Source organism: Hydra vulgaris, chromosome 01 (genome assembly GCF_038396675.1).
Source record: "Hydra vulgaris chromosome 01, alternate assembly HydraT2T_AEP".
Lineage (NCBI taxonomy): Eukaryota > Metazoa > Cnidaria > Hydrozoa > Anthoathecata > Hydridae > Hydra > Hydra vulgaris.
The window spans coordinates 53,549,450-53,571,754 of NC_088920.1; the positions used below are offsets into that span (position 1 = coordinate 53,549,450).

General features: G+C 27.4%; 1 protein-coding gene across 3 annotated transcripts in view; it reads right to left on the reverse strand.

Annotated features, from left to right (window-relative positions):
• LOC136075437 (uncharacterized) overlaps positions 1-22,305 on the reverse strand; it is an 85,636-nt gene that overhangs the window by 43,649 nt on the left and 19,682 nt on the right. For all 3 annotated transcript variants that reach the window (XM_065788596.1, XM_065788597.1, XM_065788598.1), the window contains exons 2-5: positions 13,276-13,332; positions 12,588-12,615; positions 3,348-3,402; positions 2,481-2,632 (exon numbers count right to left, since the gene is read on the reverse strand). In XM_065788596.1, the coding sequence (XP_065644668.1) occupies positions 2,481-2,632; positions 3,348-3,402; positions 12,588-12,615; positions 13,276-13,332 (292 nt within the window). The remainder of the gene's footprint in view (positions 1-2,480; positions 2,633-3,347; positions 3,403-12,587; positions 12,616-13,275; positions 13,333-22,305) is intronic.

Genomic DNA, 22,305 nt, shown 5'->3' on the forward strand with positions numbered 1-22,305 from the left:
AGCGAAAACGTGTAACGCATTTCTAGGTAACTCAACTCAACGATGCAAATATATTTTGCATCGTTAGAAGTTATATTGCGTCACTAGCGTCTTTTCAAGTACCGCATTGTAATTAAAGTTATTTTATTAACGCGTTAAAAATCATACAAACAGTTAGTTTTTTTCTCACTAGAACAAAAATTACAAATAAAATCTAAGTTCTTATTTAATAAATCATTTTTTTCAAATATGAACTAAACTTTATTTTGAAAAAAATATTCTTTTCATGGAACGTAAAATAATGTTTGTTTATTTTCTTATAATTTTACAGTTGGTTTTGATTATTTTATTAACTGTTAATATATTTTTTCTTATTTAATTTGTGAACTCTTTTTAATAATGTTTTTAAACAATAAAGAGTTTTTTTATTTATTTATCAGTTACCGATACGTGATCATAATTTATTTTCATAAATTAAACAAACGTCATTAACAATAAACAAAATATCTTATTAATAAAATATTTACATTAAAATAAATCGTGCATTTTTTAAACTATTATGACAAAAAATAATTTTTACATTTAAAAGGAATTTATATATTTAATTCCTTAAGATAAAACTTAAAACACTTTATTTTTTTTAACTAATTTTTATCAACAATAAAAAAAATTATTAAACAAACTGTTTCTTTAACAAAAAATCTATTAGTTTACAATTGCGGTTAAATGCTTTTACTTACGACTTTATTTCTTCAGAATAAATGTCACATAAACGATATCAAAAGTTAATTAAAAATATTCTAAAAGTTTTTGCGTAACGCAAAACTGCTGAACGCGTAGGCAAATCACCTTTTCACAAGCAAAATGCGAGCTGCGTGACACTTCTTAACAAGAAGGTTAGGCCTGCTAATTATATATAAAACAAATCATTGCACTCCAAATATTCTACTCCAGCTCTGTCACATACACCATCTGATAACTACTTAGAAAACGAATAATTCTACTCCAACTCTGTGACATACACCCATACACATCCCTCTATAAAAGATAAGTAATAACACTGAAATTATAACTTAAATTATATTTAAATATATATACATGTTATTGATATTTTATCATTCTCAAACTGTTAAAATACTATAATAATGCTAATAAAGAGTCACTAAGCTAATAAAGAATAAAAAATACAAATTCACATTAGTACTAGATACCATATAACTTAATTTTGATAACCAGCCTCTAACCACTAATACTATTTTGGTATTAAAAACTCATACTAAAGACACAGGTCACTATGAATATAAGCAAACACAAAATCAGCCATGCTATACATACAGCTTGGTTAATTGACAAGAGGCTACCTGCTACCTGTTTTATAAAACAAACAATTCTACTCCACTTCAGATACTCCTGGTAACATTACAGTCACATGACATATTCACAGTTACTCTTAACACTTATACAAAATACAAAACTCCATATAACCCTAGATTATTAGTTGTGAAATATATATACAGATTATTAGTTGTAAAATATATACACAAGTTATTGTTACTATACTGGTGTAATTCTACTTAAATTTTCCAGTTTATCTAGTTGCAATAGTTTTTTATTTTTAAATACATGTTGTTGGACTTCTAGTATTCACGTCAAGCTCACATTACACCAGTTTTATTGACTTTCAACCAATTTTATACCAACAACTCATACCATCAAGACATTCTACTACAGTAGACGCACACAAGTACACTGCATTTACTGTCTACATTACATACACATCTATAAGACTCAAAGACTGCAACAAAGCACTGCACTTATCAACATTGTATGCAAGTTGTACTGAGCCCCACTAAGTGTCCTTTGGTCCCAGTGTCAATTCAGAAGTCTGTGGCAATCGTCCTGATGGGATACTCTGAGAATAGTCCTTTTGGGATAACACAATGGGATACCTTAACAAGGTACCCTGGTGTAGACCCAGATTGAAACTTCTTTTGGGATGCCAGTCTTGGGCAAAAGTTAGAGGTCTTCTTGTGTTCATACTGTATCATAAGGTGCGAATCCATACTGTACTTGAGACGTCCATGGCACATTTATCTCAATAATGTATGTTGACCAGCCTAATAATACAGACCAAATAATTAATAATACAAACAAATAATTCTGCTTCATCACTGATACTGTCTACACATCACACTTACGCTTGACACTAACGACAATTTAGTAGAACAACAGTAAGTGACTCTTACTTATCTTGACTATTGTTTATTGTTATTGTTTATTTTTACAACATTTTACTTATTAGTTTTTTAGTATTTTTCTACTTTGAGGCTCTATGTTTTCCACTGGACATCTGTCCTTTTGTACTTTTATCTCACTCTTCTAAACTCTTTTTAACTTATTATTCATCTCTAAGGCGTTTACTGCTCGGTGCAGCTTCACTAAAATGCTTTGCATTTACAACAAAAAAAAAGTTTTAAAAAAAGATAAAGCTGAAAATTCACCATTAAACAAGCCCTGCAAAAATCTTGTAACAATTGCCCAATAGATAGTAGTGGTAAAACCAAAGGCTAGTGTAGCAACAAATGTTAATAAAGCTGAAGTAAGTAAAACAGGGCGACGTCCAATCTTATCTGTCAACCAACCCCAGTAATAACTAAAATTTAATTTAACAATATATATAATTACCTCAATATTACTAAAATATCATTTTTTTAAATAATTCATGAATTAAAAAAATTAAATTCAAACTGCAACCTTAGCAGATGCTAATTTTGCAATGGATCTGATATATGGTTTCCAAGAAAGATCGGAAGTAAGAGTTAATCCTTGTAGATGAAGGGTAGATGACTCATTGAGTACATTACCATTCATAAATATAGGAGGATCTAAATTATTGCGATAAAAGCAATAATTTAGATTCTTCTTTTTTTAGATTGCGATAAAATTATATATATATATATATAAATATATATACATATATATATAAACATATATATATATATATATATATATATATATATATATATATATATTATATATACATGTGTATATATATATATATATATAAATATATATATATATATATATATATATTATATATACATGTATATATATATATATATGTATATATATAAATAAATATATATATATGTGTGTGTATATGTATATATATATGTATATGTATATAAACATATATGTATATATGTATATATATACATATACATATATATATATATATATATATATATATATATATATATATATATATATATATATATATATATATATATATATATATATTAGAATACTATATGGATTACCATTCCAGAAAACATTAAATAAACAGCAATGAACACAAGATTATTTACCCTCCAAGAAAGCGCCCAACAAACAATGAAGAGGCAATTGTACCAGCATAATATCCTGCAACAATAAATAATGAAGCTTTATTTTTTTTTTCATCTTAATATAATTGCTACAGAAACGTTTAATGTTTAACATCGTTTCATTAGTTACTAGGCTTTAAAAGAGCGCGTTCTCGAAATGTACGCGGTCATTGGAGTAAGATAACTTAAGCTAGGTAAAACTTTTTTCCTTTTGGAACTTAATTATTAGTTTAGATATATTACATAAAGAATCATACTAAGATAAATAATCATCGTTAAGATCATATTATAATTGAAGTAAGTATATAAAAATAGTTATATATACATTTTTATTATTAGATAAAGTAGAAAGGATTTAAAGTAAAAAGGATTTTAATTTTTTAAATTGTTTATATTTTGTTTGTTTTAGTTTTTCTTTTAGCAGTTTTATTTTTATTATTTTATTTTTTAGAAGGAAAATAGGGGTATGGATGTGATTTAAAGTTATACTAATGCTATTTCCATAAAATGGTTATTACTACTTTGAAACTTCTGTGATGCTATTTTAGAAAATTTAGAAAAATAAATTAAAATTGTGTCAGTGCCAACACTGACATGGCATGTCACAGGTTATTGTATGTAAAGGTTATATTTTGTTATGAGGATTACAGTTCTTATGAAAAAAAGAAGGTATAGAGTATTGTTTGTAAATATATATTTTGTTTACTTTGAATCTTTTTAAATTTTCTTGCGTCATTTAAAAAATTTTTGTTTGCACACATTTATTGCTTGCATATATGCTTTTTTGATATGTATGTGTATGTGGTAATAAGTGTTTTATAGTTGTTTTATCAATGTGTTTTTATAATAATGTAAAGTGTTTTTTTATTGTTTGTGTATGTGTTAATATATGTTATATAATTGTTTTAAATATGTATATAAGGTATATATTTAACCTTATATACATATTTAAACACATTTATTGTGTTTATAGTTGGTACGTATGTTTATATTATGTTGCATCCTTGTTTTCAAAGTGCTGTGACTTGGTAAACGTGTAGAGCAAGATTTGTCAACTTTGCCAGCCAAGTGAAGTACTTATAACAGAGGGTTACATAATAGTGCTTAGTGTCAAACTGTTACTGCTTTAGGTCAAACTGTTTTCAAGCCTTTATTATTAATTATTCTAAAAATACATAATATTGTATTTTAATAACATTTTGCTATATGAATGTTATCTTACTTAAGTTATGTTATATACATATTATATTAACTTATGGTCTGTGCTATTGTTGTGTGCTGTTGCAGTGATGTTTTTTTGTTATCTTTTGAGTTGATAGACATTTAGCTTATTTTCATGTTGGTGTCTATTGTTAAAAATGGTATTAATTTTATTAAAAATCACTTCTTTTAATGATTCGCTAAAAGCCAATACAAAATATTTTGCCATATATACAATTTGTTTTATCTCGATTTTATTTTTTGTCTTTAGCACTATTTACTACATGATTTTGCTATAAACATTTTGGAATTATGATGTTCCAGCATAAATTATTTTGTAAAAGCTAACATGAAATAATAATATTTTACAACTACTACTCTGGTAAATCACAACAGCTTTAAGGTACATTGATTTTCATTTTTTGTTTGTATTGTTTTTCTTATTTATTTACTTATTTGTTACATTTTTTATTTTAGATTTATCAGATGATGTATTTATGTGGTATAAAAGAACAAAATATTGTAAAGTTTTGTGAATTTTTTAAAAACATTTCCATATAATTTTTTTGAAGAAATAATATTTAAATTTGCAAAAAAGAGTTTACAACTTTTTTTTAATTTTTCTTTGTTAGCAGTATGTTTATTATTAGAATTGCATGTTTTTAATAATTTTTTTTTATTATTATTTGCTAAGCTAATTTTTTTTCAAACATCTCCTAGCTGATATATATATATATATTTTTTAAAGTCATAAGATTATTGTATAGTTTATTTTAAATGAAAGTTTGTTATATATAAAAATTATTTGTGTGTGCTATTTAAAGTAGAAAAAAATTATATAGGAAAGATCGCAATCTTCAGGATTCGTTTAAGATTTTTTGTTACTATTTTCAATTAAAAGTGAAGTTTAAATGGATGATATTAGGCTAGAAGCAGATATTAGTTTAGAAAATGGAAATGTAAATAGGCAAGTTAATCATCGCAGAAATGAAAGAGATTATTAATTTCGTCTCACTTAAGGGAGATGAAATTAATAATCGACAAAATGCTAGAAATGCTGCTTGGCAAGCAGTAAATAATTCGAATCCAAATGAGGAGAGCTTGGTTAGGCAAGTTGAAAATAATCGCCGCAATAATGAAAGAAATAGACTTAGGCGAGATGAAACTAATAATCAACAAAATGCTAGAAATGCTGCTTGGCAAGCAGCAAATAATTCAAACCCAAATGAGGAGAACTTGGTTAGGCGAGTTGAAAATAATCGTTGCAGAAATGAAAGAGATAACCTTAGGCGAGATGAAATTAATAATCAACAAAATGCTAGAAATGTTGCTAGATACGAAAGAATGCATTGTATAGTAAGAAGTAATACTATTACAGATTATAATTATTTAGGAGAAATGAATTATATTTGTCAGCATTGTGGTGCTAAGAAATTTCATGATGAAACACATTTTTTATGTAGCCATAATGGAAAGGTAGTTTTGTCACAACCTTCATCATTTCCACAAGATTTAGAAGATTTATATAAAGGAAACTATGCAGATAGAAATGCCAATCTGAATTTTTTATAATATATTAGAAATTATAATGCCTGTCTTTCTTTTGCTTCATTTGAAGCTAATGTAGTTCAACCCATGAATCATGGGCCGCCATGTTTTAGAATATGTGGTCAAGTTTTTCATCATATAGGTAATCTAAGACCAAATCAAGATGCTCCAGCGACATATTGTCAATTATACATCTATGATCCACTTGCAGCAGTAAATTTTAGAATGCAACAACGTGGTAATGATCTTTGCTTAAATGATTTAATGTTTCGATTGCAAACTATTATTAGTGAAGAGAACCCATTTGCTCTTGCATTTAAAAACATGGCTGAAGTGGAAGATGAAGAAATTTGACAAGCAGCTCTAGTAGGTCGCTCAGTGTCAGTTGTAAAAATATCTTTACTTGAAGGGCAAGATAGACATTGCTATAATCTCCCTTCACATAATGAAGTTGCAGTTGTACTTGTTGGTGAAGATGGTGCAGCACCTGCTTCCAGGAAAGTTGTTATTTACCCAAGAGGTCATCCTCTTGAAACTATATGAAGTATGTCTGACAAAATTAAATCCTATGGCTTATCCTCTATTTTTTCTGAGAGGTGATGCTGGTTGACATAATCAATTGTTTCACAACCCTGAATGTGCTACATTGGTTAGAAATCATGTTACATTATTTCAGTATTACAATTATAAACTTTCAGTTAGACAATTTTTTTCTTCACTCTTTTATGGCAAAAAACTGTTTCAGCAATATGCTGTTGAGAAATTTTCCAGGAAAGAAGAAATAGTAAAATAATTTATCTTTATTGCCTTATTCTTGATGGTTAAATTTATGTTATTTTTTTGTGTTTTATTTAATTTGTCTTTGAGGCAAATGAATTATAATTTTGACAAAAATAAAAAGTTAAATAAAAAAAGTGAAAAGTCATTTCTGGACAACAGACGTTTTTCCTTTGAACATTGTGGGGACACCAGACCCTTTATATTGACCAAACTTTGTTTCACATTGCTGTAGGACAACAGTCTTTATACCTCTGTAGATACTGAAAAAACTAAAAAGGTCTCATACATAACTCATTTTCACAAAAAACTGGATAACCGACCTTTGTCTTCTGAAGTACAGATGTTAAGATTTAAAGTTTATTTTAGTTTATAGTTTTGGTTTAGTTTATAGTTAATTTTAGTTTACTTTTTGTTAGTTTTAGCTTCAGTTATCTTTTTTCTTACTTTAGACAACTTTATGGAAGAATTGAGGGGAATAGGTAAAAAAATTATAATCATATATTTATTTATATGTAAATATTATTTTATCAATTATTCTGAGGTATATTTTTTGTCTTTAGTGTCTGATAGAAGCATAATTGGTAGGGCTGTGTTTTAATTTTATATATTTTTAATGGAGAAATATGCGCAAAAGGTGAAAAAACTATTTAACATTTATGACATTTTTAAATTATATGACATTTTTAAACTGTTATATGACATTTTAAACAATTATATGACATTTTTAAACTGTTCGCATTTTATTCATATTTTTATTAAAATTAAATTTTTCACAAGTTTAACCCTTTTTAATTTACTCTCTTTTTTTTTTTTTTTTTTTTTTAGCATCCTCTTTGTCCTGTGAAAATGGTGAGGTTATACTTTATATTTTGATTAAATAAAATTGCAAATATTTTTAATTTTTATTATATCTTTCTATTTGTAATTTTAGAGTCATTAACATTTGATCATTATCGAAATTATCGCTCCCAACACCTAGGGCCTCTCTCGGAGAGGTCCTTTAATAAGTGGCGTAGTAATGGTGGTATGGATGAGCCATCCTTTAAATGGAGGGCTCATCCATACCGGGGTGTTAGGAGACACCAAAGAAAAAACAGCAACCAAAAGGCTGTAAATGTCTTCTACCAGTGAAGATATTTATAACTTTTGTGTTGCCACTTTTTCTTCAGTGATTTTTTTTTTTTTTTAATTTTTTAATTTTGCAATTTTTTTTTTTAATTTGTAATTTTTTTTAATAATATATTGTTGTATATTTGGTTTGTTTTAGTCATTTTTAATTAAAATTTTATTTGTTTTTCACCAATTAAACTTAAATATAGTTAAATTGATTCATTACCCAATCATCATAATATGATGCTACATTCTAGTGTTAAAAATAATTGGTACTTTAATTTATTGAACTCACTGCTTTTAAAATTTACTATAAGTCAAGACAATATGTTTAGGTATATAAATGCAATTTATTTATATCTCAATTTGATTTTTTATCTTTAATGTTTTTAGTTTGGTTCCTTGAAGCATTTGTTATTTTGCTTTTTAATTAAAATATTTTAAATCTATTGTAATGCCTTTTAAATTAAACTAAAGTTTACTAAAAGCCAACATGAAATAACGTCATAAAACAACACCGACAAACTGCATCATGACAACAGTTTAAGTATGACAACAGGTTACCGAAAAATAGGTAGATTGTTTTCCAGTTTTTTTTGTTTTTTTTTCCTTTTATGTCTACTTATCTGTTACGATTTTTATATTAGGTTTGCCATATAACACATTAATCCAATATAAAAGATCAAAGTTTACATTTTTTAGTTTTTATTATTTTAAATTTGTTATACACATGTTTGATTATAAATTAACTTTTTTTTGCTTGAAACATATTTGTACTCAATTGCTTAATTATTTATAATAAATTTATTTAGTTGTGTGCATTTAACATTTTAAAGACAATTTCCTTTTTTAAAGAAACATGTATCAAGGGAATACCAAAAAATTAATAACTCACTTATAATTTACGTTCACTTTATATTAATCTTATTAATCAAAGTTCATTTTATAAAAAATATAACAAGAATTTAGCTTTACTTTTTCATCAATTTAAAACATGATGAAGTGTTATTATTTTGTGTCAGTAACTAAAAATGTATTGTGTTAAACTTGATAATGTCGAGGAAAATGCTTCTGCCTTACACTGATATGACCTATGTTAGTTGTAAATTACTCAAATAACGTTAAATAATTGGTAAATTATTTTACCTCCACATAACTTTTATTTTAATTTTACAGATGGTTTAATTTTTTAATTTGAAGGCATTTTTCTAAAAGGGTATTAGTTAAGGTTTCGCAACTTTAAATTGTGGAAAACAGCCACTATAAGTTAAGTAACAGACCGCCCATAACCCGTATTACGGGTTACTTTCTGCTAGTATTTATAAAACCTAAATTTTTATAAATATAAAGTACAAAAACAACAGGCTCATGCCAGCAATATTTTTTGGTATTAGATTCTGATTTTAGGGCATAGCAGAGTATGTAACTATTGTATTCACACAACATCTTTACACATACTTCTTCTTACACATACTTCTTCTTAGGCATACTTCTTCTTAGGCATACTTCTTCATAGGCATACTTCTTCTTACACATACTTCTTCTTACAAATACTTCTGCACATTTAATTTGACACTGTCTTAATATATTTTACAAAATTTAATTTTCAACATTTTAACATTTTCTATTCATTTTTTCTGACAAATAGTAATATGACACTAGATTTTTAAAATTCAATTTGTATTTTTTAAAAACTACTTTAAAAAATCTATTTTAAAAAAAGCAAGTTAAAAAAATATGTTTAAAAAAAACTCAATCAGCATTGTTAATAAAATTATATATACAATAAGAATTAATAACTTTTATTTTAGATATTTTTTATAACTTTTTTTTTAAACAATTATTACTTTATATTTCTCAAAATAAAAAATTAAAAAATTTAAAACACACATACACAACCCTTCCCAGGAAGAAATAAGTTGTTGTTGGCATTTTTATCAAAATGGTATACAATATATCACATAACAACTTGTCAAGCAATCTGAACCACATGCGATACTTTTAAAATAGTGAGTGCTATGGAATGTGGAAGTATTTTTTCTTAATTTGTGGCAAATAATTTTCTTATTTATTGAAAATAATATGTAAAATGTGTTATATTTTAAAAATGATGTTGAAAATATGTTTTCTTATTTTTAGATTGATTGTTACTTTTCAATAACAAAATTTGATACAAGTCAAGGAATAAACAAATTAAATGTCAAAAAATTTAAGAAAAATAAACCTATTAGGCACTTTTATCTGTCAGATAAAAATATTAAAGGTTTAAACACTTTTATCCATCAGAATGTCATGATATTACTTCATTGCTAGAATTATAAACAATCTAAAAATATATACTCTAAAAGTGCAAAATATTTTGCACTTTTATCTTGATTTCATCATATCTTAATTTGCAATGAAAATATGATGAAATAGATAAAATATTCTAATGAAAATAAAAATAGTAAATAAAAGAGAAAACAAAAAGAATAGTAGGAAAATAAAATTTATTAAATAAATTTATTATTTATTTATTATTTACAATTAATTAATGATACTTATTATACTTAACATATATTATTTAGTTCTTTTTTTACTCTTTATACAGAGAACAAGGGTTAAAAAAAAGGCACAACAAGATCAAAAGTCAAGGTAACAAGAAACAAATCTGAGATTTTTTCAATAAACATTTCTTTAATATATTGAACTGGGCAAACATCTGAAGTAGTGTCAATGTTGACTTCTATACTAGACATCTGTATCTCAAAATGATACAATATGAAACAAGATGAGAACTTAAACAAATATAGTTTCAATAAAACTAATACAAAGCAAGATTTTTTTTTTAATTAAAAAAAAAAAAAAAAATGGTACAAAATGATAGTCATGGATTACAATGTCAAATAGAATTTTCAAGAGGATGCAAGAAAACATAGATTATTAATGCAAATCTATGTATTGATTATTTTACTGATACATGCTTTTTGCTCTTATTTTTATAAGTCCATCTCTTAAGAAATAAAAAGATTTAAGCGGTTAGGCCAGGTTACTAGGCAACTAGAAAAATCCATAATTGTGAAAATGTACTTTCAAAAACTGCAGTTCCTCACATGCCAAAAAATAAACAAATAAGATAATATATCTTTACAGAGGCATGTATGTCAAGCCTTCCCAGGAAACAAGTGCAGTTTTTTATCTTGTATGACCACACATGAGTATTTTATTTCAGGCAACTTAGTCACGGCCGTTTGCAAGTTTTATTATATTAATCATTAAGGAAAAGACTAAGTTTTAAAAACAAAAAAAAACAAAACTAACAAAATAGGAAATAAAAAGAAACATAAATAGAAAAAAAATATATATATATCAATTTAAATTGTGCTGTTTTTAATTTTGTTTCTTTAGAGTTGCTGTTAAGTCTACATTAAAAAGAATGATTTTCCTAAACTTCAGCTACAGCTAGACTTTTTTTTTAAAGAGGAAAGCAAAAATATAAATTGTAATATGTTTGTAAAGAATATTTCTATAATTTTAATGTAACGAGTATATACTATACCTATATGAAAATGTTTATGTAATGCATGCGTATACTTTTTGTATTATATAATTATATCTATTTAATCGTATTTATACGCACATTTATCATATTTGGATAAAGCGTTGATCTTAAACAGACAGAATAGCTGTGGTTCAAGACCCACCTCATCCTAAATTTTAAAAAATTTTAATAAGAAACATGTAAAAAACACTAAAAGATTGGGGATAAAAAACGTACAGGAAAAGAAAGGTGATATCAAACAATTAAGGCTATAAGTAGACAGCATGGCCTAATTGAAGCTTAAAAATTATGTATATGTCTGTGCACCTTAGTTAGAAAATACACTGAAAGGCTTAAATTGTATAAGAAATCTGAATGTGATACAACAAAAAGATTTTTTATATACAAATAAGAAAAAATAAATGGTTACAAACAAAATGGAAACAAAAAAATTAAACAGCCATAGGAATCGAATGACAGACATTCCAAGTCTGAAATTAATGCCTTATATAAATAAGGCATTATCTTCAGACTTATAAGCTAACATGAATTTTTTTAAGCAACGCTTAACATAATAAAACTTGCAAACAGCCATGATCAAGTTGTCCAGAATAAAATACTCATGCGTGGACATACAAGACATAAAACACACACATTTCCTGGGAAGGCTTGCGTGTGGTTGCACACTGTTTCTGGGAAAACTTCCACACATTAAAAAAACAAATATTTTTTGCATTTAGAATCTCAAAAAAAGATAAAAAATGCTTTTCTTATTAATTGAAAGGCTAATGTCAAAAAAAGCAAGCAAATTATGAAGCTTAATGCATTTTCAATGATTTCATATTTGCAATTAAATGTATCTTTAGCATTTATTGCAAACCAATCAAAAATAACTAATTTTATTGCAAATTAATCAAAAATAACTAAACGTTGAACTATATTAAGAAATAAAAATAAAATTTCTTTAAAAAAGAAATTAAATAGCATTTTTGTTTTAGATTAAAATGCAAATACATTCTAAATGATAACAGAATTATTTTGTGGTAAAAACTTTTAAAACAAACCTCTCTCTTTTTCATTATATCCAAAACTCTAAAAATAAAAACAAGACAATTATTTTAAATATAAATATATATTATAAAATTAAACAAGATAAAAACAGAAAAAAGTTTCATTAAAAAAACAGTATTGCGACATTTTCCTTCCTCTTTGGTCATTGTCTAAATTTTAGATTCACTTGGACATGAAACCTTCTATAACATTTATTGTATGAACTGAATCCCTTTATTTGACCATTTTATGTATTTAAAAAAAGTCCAGAGGATTTTAGCATATCTCAGCATACTTCAATTTTTTTTTTTTCAGTTACATTGAACTCAAAGTTAAGACTCAGTGTTTGACAAAACACTGATTTCTTCAAAGTTTTATAGAATTGAAAACGCCAAAAAAAGCTTTTTGATTTTTAAAAATTTTAACAAGTTGAAAAAGCAAAATATTTTCAAAAGCATTTAAAGTGCTGTTTTGTATCATTATTATCTCTTGCCCGTTGTTATCAGTTGTCATTTGAAATCAATTGTCATTTGTCATCCATATGTCATTTGCTATAAACTGTTTATTTTCATCAATATTGATGACAACTGAGTTAAGTTTTATGTCAGTTGAACCTCAAAAAAGTTAAGCATTAAAATATAACTTTAAATTTTTTTTTGATTTCAACAAAACAACTTTTATTCAAAAAGTAAAAACACTTACAGCAACCATAGCAGGTAAGTAAGAAAATGGTGTAGTTAAGGTGAGTAGAGTTGAAAACTAAAAAAAAATTAAATACATTTCTTAAAACATTATAAGCTATACATTTTAATTATAAACTTAGATATATTATATATAAGATAAAACTAGATATATATAAGATAATAAAATTATCTTATATATATCTAGTTTTATAACACCATTTTGGACAATTCCATATGCACATGTGCGCATTATATAAAAAAAATGGACATTTTCATGTGTGAAAATATCCAATTTTTTGTATTAAATCCAACCCTTAGATTTAGTCTTAGATTTTGCTCATTTTTACACCACTCAAAGATTTTAAGTCATGAAAATCCACAAAATTTCATCATCTAATTCCAAACAGTTTCAAAAAATATAACTATTCAAAGTTTTTCATAAACCAACAAAAAACCACCATTTATTATATTTATACGTTTATTATATTTTAATTATTATGAACAAAAAACTGTATCTTAAAACTTAAAAAAAAAATTAAGTTATTATTTTCTAATTTTTGAGACCAGTCTAGGTCTTTAAAAATTAGCAAAATATAAACTCTTTCATAGAAATAAAAATAAAAAATTTCTATCCCCCTGTTTATAAATACCCCCTTACATTTTATCTCCCCTCATTTATTACATTTAGACAAAAACTTGATTTGACTGTTGATTGAAAGAATTTAACAAGTTTATTATGCTAAATTTTGAGTGCAAGTGACCAGTATGTTTTATAATTATTTCTCTTCTTTAGTTACAACTTCCTCAACAACTCTAAATACAACTGAAAAAGATAGCGCAAAATTAGAAACATAACCTCATGAATTATCAATAAAACTTACCATTAATGCAGTACATTGCCTAACTGGATGCCCCTTACCTATTGCTGTGAGAACTGTTTTCTCTAAAACATTTTTAGATAAAAAAAAAAAAAAAACAGAGTCATATTGTTTATATGTGCTTCATGTTCATATTCGGAATGTAATAATCATTGTGACTATGAATTACCTTTTAATTTTATAAACCATTAATTGCTAAATTAAATAAAAAAGGTTTTATCATATAAAACATGTTCTAGCACGTATAATGTAGAAAGTGATAGAATAATAAAAAGCAGAAGTTGATGGTAAACAACTTTATTAAATATTGATATTTTTACCAATAATCATCTCAAGCAATTGTTGGCCACCGGTCAATAAAAAAACAACTGCTTCTTATTCATTAAAATTAATTTAGTAAGTGAAAACTTGTTTAGTATAGTAACAAAATATCTAGAAACATTGAATAGAATAGTCTGATTATGACATAAATTCTCCTCATCAAATTTGCTACATGATATACATATAACGTTTTATTTCAGTTTTAGGAAAGACCACAATCTTATTAATTGTGATAACTTTTGAAAGAAAATTGAGCCTATAAACCTGCATTTTTATAATTCAACTCACCCCTGGTAAAAATTTAACAAACTTTTTAAGTTTAGGTTCGGATTATACTAAACTACTAAAAAAAAAAAAAAAAAGCAAGTCAACAACAGCTAAAGGAACAATTTGATGAGATCAAAGCTGTTTCAGTTTGATTACTCTCAAGTAATTTTTTTTTATTTTTTTTTTTAATGTAATTTAACCTCCAAGAAGGCCGAGAAGGCCACAACAGACAAGGGGGCTACTTAATTGTGGTTAGAACCCCATTTCAACTCTATAACTCTGAAACACGAACCTTGACAAACAAGGCCGGTGTGCAAAGGAACAAGTTGAGTACCATAATACCAGGGACATGGTGGGGATCGAACTCGGAACCTCTCACTTGTGAAGCGAGCACTCTACCACTACACCACTATTTTATAAGTTACTCTCAGGTGCTACATTTTTTTTTTTTTATTAGCGTTGGAAGTTACTGGAAGAAGAAAGATAAAGCTTGTAGAGCAAGATAACGATTGATAGACAACTTAAAAGATTGCAAATTATATGAATTAGGAAAGCAAGATGGAGGAAGCGAATTCCAAAGAACTGATGTTTAAGGAAAAAAGCTAGACGAATAAGTGTTTTTGGAACATTTAGGAACAGTCACAGAAAAATGATGAGACTTATTTAAATGATGATTAACACGAGAATAAATTCTAGTAGATGGCACAAGAGATGCTGGCTCTTTAGAGCAGTGCCCATTATAGTATTTGTAGAAACGAGAAATAGAAGCATCATTATGACAATGTGATAATGGTCAGAGGTTGGCTGCAAGAGCAGGTCCAACTATGTTTACAATGCATTTTTGCACCTAAAAAGAGAAAGGGCATCGTTAGAAGGTCTAAAAGTTAGAAGGTCTAAAAGAGAAAGGGCATCGTTAGAAGATCCACCCAAGATATGGCAACAGTATTCCATAAAAGGATGGATTTAAGATTTATAGAGATAGAGAATAGAATCCAGAGTAAAAAATTATCAAGCTCAATAAAGAGATGCAACCTTAGCAGATGCTAAATTTGCAACAGTATTAATATACGGTTTCCAAGAAAGATCGGAAGTAAGAGTTAATTTTAAAAGATGAAGATTAGATGACTCATTGAGTACATTACCATTCATAAATATATGAAGATCTAGATTATTGCGATAATGATTGGCTGAAAAAAATTGAGTTTTATCTGTGAGCCCCATTCTGTAGCAGAAATTAGATCCTTTTCTAGCACAAATACCTCCACCAAGAAATCAGAGAATGTTGGCTTCTTATCATGACAAGAACAAATGGTAGTATCATCAGCAAACAGTGCCAAATAAGATATGAGGATATCTGGAAGATCATTAATGTAAATTAAAAAGAGTATGGGGCCAAAGATTGAACCTTGAGGAACCCCTGAAGTTACAGAATAAGAAGAAGAGTGCTGTCCATCGGTGACAACTTTTATACTAAGATTGGGAAGTAAGGATTCAATAATCTTAAAGATGCAACCAGATACACCGTAAGAAGAAAGCTTATTACCAGCATGCCAAACTTTATCAAAAGCTTTAGAAACGTCAAGACCAATGGTCTTAACCTTTCCACCTTTATCTAATGCAGGATAAAACCTATCAGTTATTACTGTTAGCAAATCAGCTGAAGAACGAGAAGATCAAAATCAATATTGATGATCAGAAAGTAAGTTATTAGATTCAAAATGAGAGATTAGGTGTTTTTTAAATAAAGATTCTTGCTTATGATAAGAAGAAGACTAATGGGACAGTAGTCGGACAAATCAGATCGCTCTCCAGAATTTTTGAAAATAAATATAACAGTCACCGCTTTCCAGCAGGCTGGAAAACAAGACTCTGATAAGCACTTGTTAAATAGTTTTGAAAGTATAGATGACAGCTCCGGAGAACACTTCTGCAAAACTTTAACAGGTATGTTGTCCAGACCACAAGCTGTAGATGAGTCTAAGCAGGAAACCACTTTAGATACAGAAGCTGGAGTGATACAAATGTCGAGCAATGGATCAACCTGTTTGACGACTACATCAGGTAGAATGCAACTAGTGGAATCAAGAGATGATATTGATGAAAAGTTCTTAGCAAGCGATTTAGCTTTGTCTTTAGGTGAGGTGACAAAGTCTAAACCATACAAGAGAGATGGAATAACAGATTTACCCTTATTATTGATACTAGTAAATATTCTTCAGAAGTCACGAGAGAAATACAAGATTTCATGACCTGAGAATAACGGGCTTTGGCGTTAGACAAAACCTTTTTACAATGGTTTCTAGCAGTAATAAACAGTCTGTTTTCTGGAGAATTGTTTTGCTGATAGATATGAAAGTAAAGGTTTCGATTAGCAATTGCAGTAGCACAATGTGAGGAAAACCGTGGAGAAGCGTGAGACTTGACCTGGAATGGTCGAGAAGGAATAAAAGATTCCATGCCAGCCTGAATCCACAAAGTTATGTAAGTAGCACATTTGTCAGCAGAAAGATGAATGATTTCTACCCAAGGGCCATCACAAAAAAAATCACAGAAAGAACCCCAGTCAGCTTTAAGGTAGTTGTAAGAGGTTCATTGATAGGGGGATTCAGATGATGAAAAAGAATGAGATAATAGTTTTAGAGAAATCAAACTGTGATCAGAAGCACCTTAGGGTGAATATGGAGAAACTGAGCATTGACTAGGGTCAGAAACAAGGCATAAGTCGAGTAGAGAAGGTTAATGATTTGGGTTGTCTGGAAAGCGAGTTGGAAAGTTAACTATTTGAGTTAGGGATTGAGGAAGGCAAAAGTTGAGGGCTTTAATACCTACAGAGTCACAGTCACTAGAGCCAACCCATTCAGTGTGATGAGCATTAAATTCACCAACAACAACAATATTGGCTTATAGATAAAGAGAGAGGGCTTGGCCGATGTGATCAAAAATAACATCAAAAAGAGTGCCGTCTCAAGATGAAGGAGAGCGATATAGAACAAAGAGAAAGGCAATCGAGTAAATGGTGCTAAACAAAAGCACATAAAAGAATAGTCTTTGGATTCAAACCAAGTTTACTGACAAAAGGGTGAGATCTTATGAATAAAAATACCCAGGCCAAGTAGTCTACAAATTAAAGAAAGATAACATCAACACTATAATCACAAGATGAGACAGCTGAACTCAAATTAGTCTCACAAAGAGCAAGTAGGTCTGGTGCAACTTTGCAAAAGATAAGACTCAACAGAAGAAAACTTACTTCAAAGACCACAAATATTAGTGAATTATAGGTTGAGAGAATTTGGTGAGGATAATGATTTTTTGTGTTTTATAGTTTTTGGTACTTTATTCATTTTTAAATTTGCTAAAGAACTTGACTCAAATCATAGATAGTAATCAGTACACTGCTTAATAGCCGAAGCAATTGCCTCATTAGTATTAATAAACCCTAAGCCATAACAAAGGGTTCCAAATGTGGCCTTGACAACGCACACCAAAAGTACAAACAGGGACACCATCCATGCGCAACATGGCACTGTTAATACTTTGATATTTTTCAGCTGTTGATGGAATCAGCCTCACTGAGAGCTACCACTGAGAGTTAATATTTTCTAATTTTTAAGACTTAAACCAGTCTCAAAATTTGGAAAATAATAACTGAATATTTTTTTTGACAGTTTCTTTGTTTATAACCAGTAAAATTGAATAAACAGGGGGAGGGGATCTTAGTAAGCTTAAGTTGGGTGAAAATTAATGAACATCAACTTCTGTGTACTAAGCACTTAAGAGTACCACCTTTTATTTTCCTTTGATTTTCCATAATTACTGTTTTATAAGTAACAAATTTATGTAAATTTGACCATAATTTTTTTTCTGTTTAAGTTAAGACCACTCTCTGATTCTTTGTAACAACTCTAACTAAACTAATCAGAATGACGTTTAAAAAGAAAAATCAGGCTTCATCAGACCTTTTATAATTAAGGTCAAAATTACAGGTGTCGTGTTTATTTTTAAATATTTTAAGTTGCTTCAATGGATTCCTTGCCTCGAATTATGCAATTGTACATACTTTCAGCTTTCCATTGCACACAGAAGAGAAACAAAGACCAAAACCAATTTTAAAATGGGTGGTTCATGGCCAACTTTAGATAGTTATATCTTTGAAACCATTTGAAATTAGATAATGAAATTTTGAGGATCTTCATAACTTACTAAAATCTTTAAGTGGTGTAAAAATTAGCAAAATCTGAAACTAAGGGTTGCATACCCTGGATATTTTAACATGGAATCACCCTTTTGTTTGCTTTTACTTTATAATAATAATTTTTTTTTTTTAATATAGAATTACTTTATACAAAGGTTTTTTTATATAGAATTGCTTATAAAGATTTGTTATTTATAAAAATTTCTAGGAAACTTAAAATATCGATCTCACTATAAAAAACAGGATGAAACAATGAAAAATCATAATGCCTTTCATTATCTTTTTTTATTCGATACAAAAATCTTTGTTAGAATGTTTTTTACTGAGAAAACCAGGCATGTGGAGCCCCAAAAAGAACTCCGGATTTGAAAATCATAAAAATATTTTTTTTCCCTGGTTTTTAATATCCAGGAGCTCTAAAAACGTTACTTTTGAGAAAAAAATTAAGACTTTCAATTTAAAATAACAATCAATTTTTGAAACCAGAGTCTTTAGGTATAATGGCAGCAAGGATTCCAGGACTCTAGGCTTAAAAACATATAAAGCCAAAGTCTCTCTGGAAACTACTGCAAAGTACAGGAAACCTTATTAATAATCTTATTATTAATAACATTAAAACCATCAATCTGAGATAGTAGAATAAGCAGCATGACTATTACCAAGAAGACACAAACAAAAAAGACTATTACCAAGAAGACAAAAACCTATGAGTAAAGTCAAAAAGGTCCAAAATTTATCATCCAAGGCAGAAAACAACATAACACAGGTTTACAACTATGCCAGCCTATTCTAAAAAAGACTAATTGAATGCAGAATCCATTTGTCCACAACCCTTGGAATTGGGAAAAATCAGGTCGGCAAAAAAAATTTGACACAAAGGGACTACCATAAAACGCAGAAACAAGGTCTGCAATTTTTTTCTGAACTCAAACACATTTAGATCGGCATTTAGGTTGGCATCACCAAATGCTGACCTTAATTCCGAGGGCTGTGTTCAACATAAATGTTATTGTCATTGAGACACCATCTCTGGGCTTTAACTAATTAAGAGCTTTAGAAAGTAATAAAATGTGTGATTGCAAAGTATTGCAATTAAAGCAAGTATTAAAAAAAGGCTACAAGAAATTCATAAAAACAAATGTGAAAAATCATTAATTAAAACAGCTACAGAAGAATAGCAACAACAAGTATTGGATAAAAACATAAAAATAGTAATAATAAAATAAAAGAATGGAGATAACAAGAATGAGCTAGAAGCATTTAAAAAGTTGTATAATAAGAAATTAAGAAGCCGACACCAAAGAAATTAAAAGAGCTTTGGAGTTAAAGTTCAGGAGTTTGAAAAAAAAAAAAAAAGAATTGCAAATAAAATCTAAAATTGCTTTACTCTTACGTAAATAACAAATAAAATTCTGTAAAATTATTAAAAACTAATTTGAACAAAACCACAGACAGAATAGATATGTGCAAAATATTAAACAATAAATTCCATTAATCATTTGTTGAAGATAAAAACTCAAAATAATATAGCTTGCATGAAAGAACAAACTCTAAACAAATGTTTGATCTGCATACCGTAATTTAGGCTTTATTTTAAGTAAAAACAACTTAGCTCATCGTAATTTTAACGTTATAAAATTATCTTTATTTTTATATTTTATTTATGGACATCAACTTTTTTAAATTACTGAAACAAAATAAATTACAGCAAAACATGTTTAATTTATTTATCAAAAGAAATCTAGAAGTGTTATTTTGTAAATGTACATATTGCAGGCCTTGTTTGCATTACCTAAAGCATTTTAGTATCTGGCTTTTGACAAAATGAAAATTGTAATTAAATGAAGATTACCGCTTTTTGGCTTTGTTTTTTTTTTTTATTTCCATTAAAATATTTTATTTTTATGTACCTTGAAACCTAATGTATTTTCACTATTTCTTACTAAATCCAGAAAGAAAAATAGTATTTTCAGTTTTAAGATGTTATTAGCAGAACTTGTTTTTAACAAATATCAGTATAGTTTTGAAATTTACGTATCTTATATTTATAGCACTAGTCTTGTTTTTAAAATAAAATAAATATAAGTTAGGCTTTTAAAGAGTTTATTCATTGATGGCATTATTTTTGTTCGCTTATAAAAGTTTGGTTCATTTAATAAAAAAAATAATGAAATTCTTCTACATAAAATTTAACTGCAAAGGGAAAACCTAAAATAACATTTATAACTTGAGTTTGAAAAAACTTTTTTGTATTGACATCATTTATTACTACTATATATATAACTACAAATGCATTAATCAGACCAGTATTTTTTTTTTTAAATCATAAAGCCGGAACTTACCTTCAAGAAAAAAAAAAGGTGTTTAAAATTAAAGTTTTTTGCTCATATCTCGATAAATAATTGTTCTGGAAAGTTTGATTAGCATGAAACTTGTTTTTCAAGGATTTTTTATGACATGAAACACAGTTTATCTTGGCATTTAATAATAACATAACAGTCAAAAGAAAAAACTTATCAACCTTTTTTTTAATATTTTGGCTTTGACAAAATCTTTGCATACTACTCATAAACTAGTTAATCATTTTTAATCGACATTCAGTCTATGATTAATTCAAAAAATAATGATAAAGAAAAAACTTTTGTTAAAAAAAAGAAATTAAAATAAAGTTATATGTAATACATACATTTTAAAGTAGCTTGAATTAAATTAAATTTTTTTTTTTCTTTAACATAGTTCAGAAATTTTTCAAGTAAAAAAAATTGTAAAACGGAGCATTTTAAAATTTTTAAAAGAATTTTAATTAAATTTAATAAATAAAATTACTAAAACTATGATTAATAATGAATTTAATTTAAATTTATTGAAATAAATTAAAATAATTTTTTTTTTTAAAAAAAAAAAAAAAACGGAGAATAGAGAAAAGTTTATTTATCTGTTTTTTATCTAATCAAAAAAAATATTCCAAAAATGTTTTTTACAACAATCAATTTTATCTTTATGTTTTCCGCTTAAACTGTTCTAAAAGACTGTTTAAATAAGCTTATTAGTCGGGTCATTCAGTAGTATATTTTGATAAACTAGTAATTAATTGTGTAAAAAGGTTTGAGTTGTGATTATTGTAGAAGATATATTTGGCATCATATATGCATAAATCTAGAGTATTCAACCTTGGGCAACCCGTTGAAAAGTACATTTAGAGTCACTGAATGATACTATGCCATTTGCATACTGCGCATTCTTGTTAATGTTAATGTTTATGATTAAACTATTGCTTATAGACTGGCTTTAGAATTATGAACACCTATTCGATTGGTTTAAAAAATGACTTTTATTTGATTGTTTGTTACAATAGACCGTTGTTACAGGCTGTATGTGTTGCTTTGCA